We start from the raw sequence: 3,487 nt of genomic DNA, 5'->3' as shown, positions 1-3,487 counted from the left end.
CTGGTGGGATGATGTAACACCACCAGCAAAAGAAGAGTCTGTGATGTCACTAGTGAGGCAGTCTGTGTGATGTCATAAACTATACATATAGAACAGAATTCTGCAGATTTTTCATTGCTGTATCACTGACTAGTTCAGACATAAGCAAAGCTTTTTCAAAACGACCGTTCAGGTAATTTAGAAATCGATAGATTTTGGAGAACGTATTGAGGGAAAATGTCTTATCAAAACCCGAGAAGCCACAATGGAATGATGGGACCCCATGTGAGAAGGGGCATCCATCGAAATGTCCAAGGCGGGTTCCCTCCTGTGCACCCGAATGTTTTGCACGAGGAAATCCAAAGGGTGGGCTCTCTTTTAGAAATGGAGAGAGCCCAAAGGTTTGAAGACAATCAAAGACTGGCCCAGATAGAAGCAGAGCTGGAAGAAACCAAACTCCAGTTAAAAAGGCAGAAAGCTCTTAAAGAAGTGTTTATCAACAAGGGCAAAGAGACAAAGAGGGAACTCGAGAGAATAGAGAAGCTTAGTGATCCAGCAGTTATTAATGCTGCGATCCTCACTTCCAAGGTGCACAACGATATGAAATATAAGAACAAGAAGATGCTCCAACAAGACTTTGTAGAATTAAAGATGGCCCACCTCCTCAGCCAAGAAGCATTTACATCAGAAATCCAGGCTGAGAAAGAAAAAAGTAAAACCCTTCAAGAAGAACTGGACAAACTCCAGACTTCCCACGAGGAGCTTTGCTCCAAGTATGAATCCGACGTTGCTCTGGTGAGGCAGGAGGCCGAGATGCAAAAGTTTTATGAAGTGAGGGTTAGTGAGGTACAACTGGTCCTTGAGAATCTAAGAGCTGAAAAGGACGATATGTTTCAAAAGATGTCAGAAGACATCGCATTTCTGCAAAGTAGCGAAAAAAGTTTACAGGCAGAATTGGACCAGGTGAAACGTTCATACGAAGAACTCAATGAGAAGTATGAAAGAGATGTTTCTGGTCTTAAAGCCCAAGTGGAAACACATGAGAAAGAGCTAGAGCATGAAAGAGAAGCCAATTCAGATAGAGCAAAGAAAGACCTCGAGGAAATCAACAAACTGAGAGAAGATCGAGACTTTATCTATGAATCAATGACAAAAGAGTTCACGTTTCTGCAAATCAGTGAACACAATTTGCTGATGGAGTTGGACCAGGTGAAACGTTCATATGAAGAACTCGATCAGAAGTATGAAAGAGATGTTTCTGGTTTTAAAGCCCAAGTGGAAACACATGAGAAAGAGCTAGAGCGTGAAAGAAAGGCCAATTCAGATAGAGCAAAGAAAGACCTTGAGGAAATCAACAAACTGAGAGAAGATCGAGACTTTATCTATGAATCAATGACAAAAGAGTTCACGTTTCTGCAAAGCAGCGAAAAAAGTTTACAGGCAGAATTGGACCAGGTGAAACGTTCATATGAAGAACTCGATCAGAAATATGAAAGAGATGTTTCTGGTCTTAAAGCCCAAGTGGAAACACATGAGAAAGAGCTAAAGCATGAAAGAAAAGCCAATTCGGATAGAGCAAAGAGAGATGACCTTGAGCAAATCTACAAACTGAGATATGAAGCAATGTCAAAAGAGGTTCAGACCCTGCATCAGAAATTCAACAAGATCGCAAAAGATTTAAAATTTAATATGGGCCAATATGAAACAAGCCATTCTTCACTTCTACAGAAGGTGGAAAAGCTTCAGATAAAGATAATTCAGGAGACAAAAGAGCACTTGGAGAACGTGGTGCTTCTCAACAATATGAAAGCCATAAATGCCACCCTCCGAGAAAACATGGCAAAAGAGATAGAATTACTGCAAGAGAAGGAAAGGGATGCGCAGACTCAGTTAGAGAAGGTAAAAGATTTATACCAGGTGCTGCATTGTAGATATGAAACCGACATTGCTGCACTGAAACAAGAAGTAGAAAAATTACAGCAAGTAAGTTGTGAGAGAAATATTAATTTGGAAAGAGCAAATGACTATCTAGACCTTTCCAACTCTCTGACAGATGAGAAGGAAGATCTCGAACAAAAAACACCACAAGAGTTCATAGATTTTCAAGAGACGGAGAAAGAGAGCCAGCCTGACCATGTTGAAGTTTTACACCAAGAGGTTTCTTCTGAGGAGGATTTCTCAGAAGGAACCTCATCAGTTTGTCCCCAGTATTTTGAAATGATAGACTTCGCTGCAGGATCCATCCAGGAGAATTTGGACAACATGCAGGATGATAAAAGGAAAAAGCCAAAGCTTTCAATTTGGAAAAGAATGCAAAACTCTATGCGTTTGAAGAAATCGAAAAAAGAAAGAAAAGAGTGAACTAAAATCAAGAACATCTAGCTCTAACCATCGTGCCATGCGACACTCCGTTATGAGGAAATTTAGAAAGGCCAGTTTTTTCCTCCCATTAAACAACTAAAAAAAAGATCCCTTCCTAACCCAATTCAAAAAAACACTAAAACTAAGATGAATTTGAAATAGAAAAAAAGTGGGCAGCACGGAGATGCAGTGGCTAGCACTGCAGCTGCACAGAGAGGATGCGTCACATCTTTGCTGTGTGGAGTTTACATGTTCTCCCCGTGCCTGCGTGGGTTTTCTCCAGGTGCTCTGGTTTCCCCCACATCCCCTAAAACATGTAGGTTAGGTCAATTGGTCAATGTAAATTGCCCCCTAAAGGAGTTTAAGAAACTGCAAGAATTGCTTCTTTACACACATGCACACATATAAACATGCACACACATACACATCCCTTCCATAGGCTGCCACCTTATCGTGGTGGAGGGGTTTGAGTGTCCCAGTGATCCTAGGAGCTGTCAGGGGCTTCATGCCTCTGGTTGGGTCACCCAGTGCAGACAGGTCCTAGGTGAGGAACCAGACCAAGTGCAGCCCAAAGACCCCTTATGATGAGTACCACCATTGGAAACAGTGTTCCCTCGCCTGGACGCGGGTCACCAGAGCCCCACTGTGGAGCCAGGCCTGGAGGTGGGGCACGCTGGCAAGCGCCTGGTGGCCGGGCTTTAACCCACGGAGCCCAATCAGGCTAAATAATACATATTTAGTTTACAAAATAAATTTAGCATTAAGCTAAATATTTAAGCTAAATGTCTATTTAGCTTAATGCTAAATTTCTTAAGCTAAATATTTATTTAGCTAAATATTAAGCTAAATATTTATTTATCTTAATGCTAAATTTATTAAGCTAAAGCTAAGCTAATAAATTTAGCATTAAGCTAAATAGTGCTAAATAAATATTTAGCTTAATGCTAAATAAATAAATATTTAGCTTAATGCTAAATAAATATTTAGCTTAATTTATTAAGCTAAATATTTATTTAGCTTAATGCTAAATTTATTAAGCTAAATATTTATTTAGCTAAATGTTTATTTAGCTTAATGCTAAATTAAGCTAAATAAATAATAAAATAATAATATTTAATTATTAAATTAATTATTTAATTTAATAATT

General features: G+C 39.3%; 1 protein-coding gene across 1 annotated transcript; it reads left to right on the top strand.

Moving 5' to 3' along the window:
- Positions 1-216: 216 nt before the first annotated feature.
- Positions 217-3,042, top strand: LOC148161060 (uncharacterized). The gene is made up of 3 exons (XM_088007379.1): positions 217-1,878; positions 2,869-2,884; positions 2,948-3,042. The coding sequence occupies exons 1-3, from the start codon at positions 217-219 to the stop codon at positions 3,040-3,042; spliced, it is 1,773 nt and encodes a 590-aa protein (XP_087863505.1).
- Positions 3,043-3,487: the final 445 nt, after the last annotated feature.

Source organism: Poecilia mexicana, unplaced genomic scaffold, assembly GCF_051168715.1.
Source record: "Poecilia mexicana isolate PSO_F unplaced genomic scaffold, ASM5116871v1 scaffold_1, whole genome shotgun sequence".
Taxonomy (NCBI): Eukaryota; Metazoa; Chordata; class Actinopteri; order Cyprinodontiformes; family Poeciliidae; genus Poecilia; species Poecilia mexicana.
The sequence above is the reverse complement of the archived record's forward strand: the minus strand, read 5'-3'. Positions and strand labels throughout refer to the sequence as shown.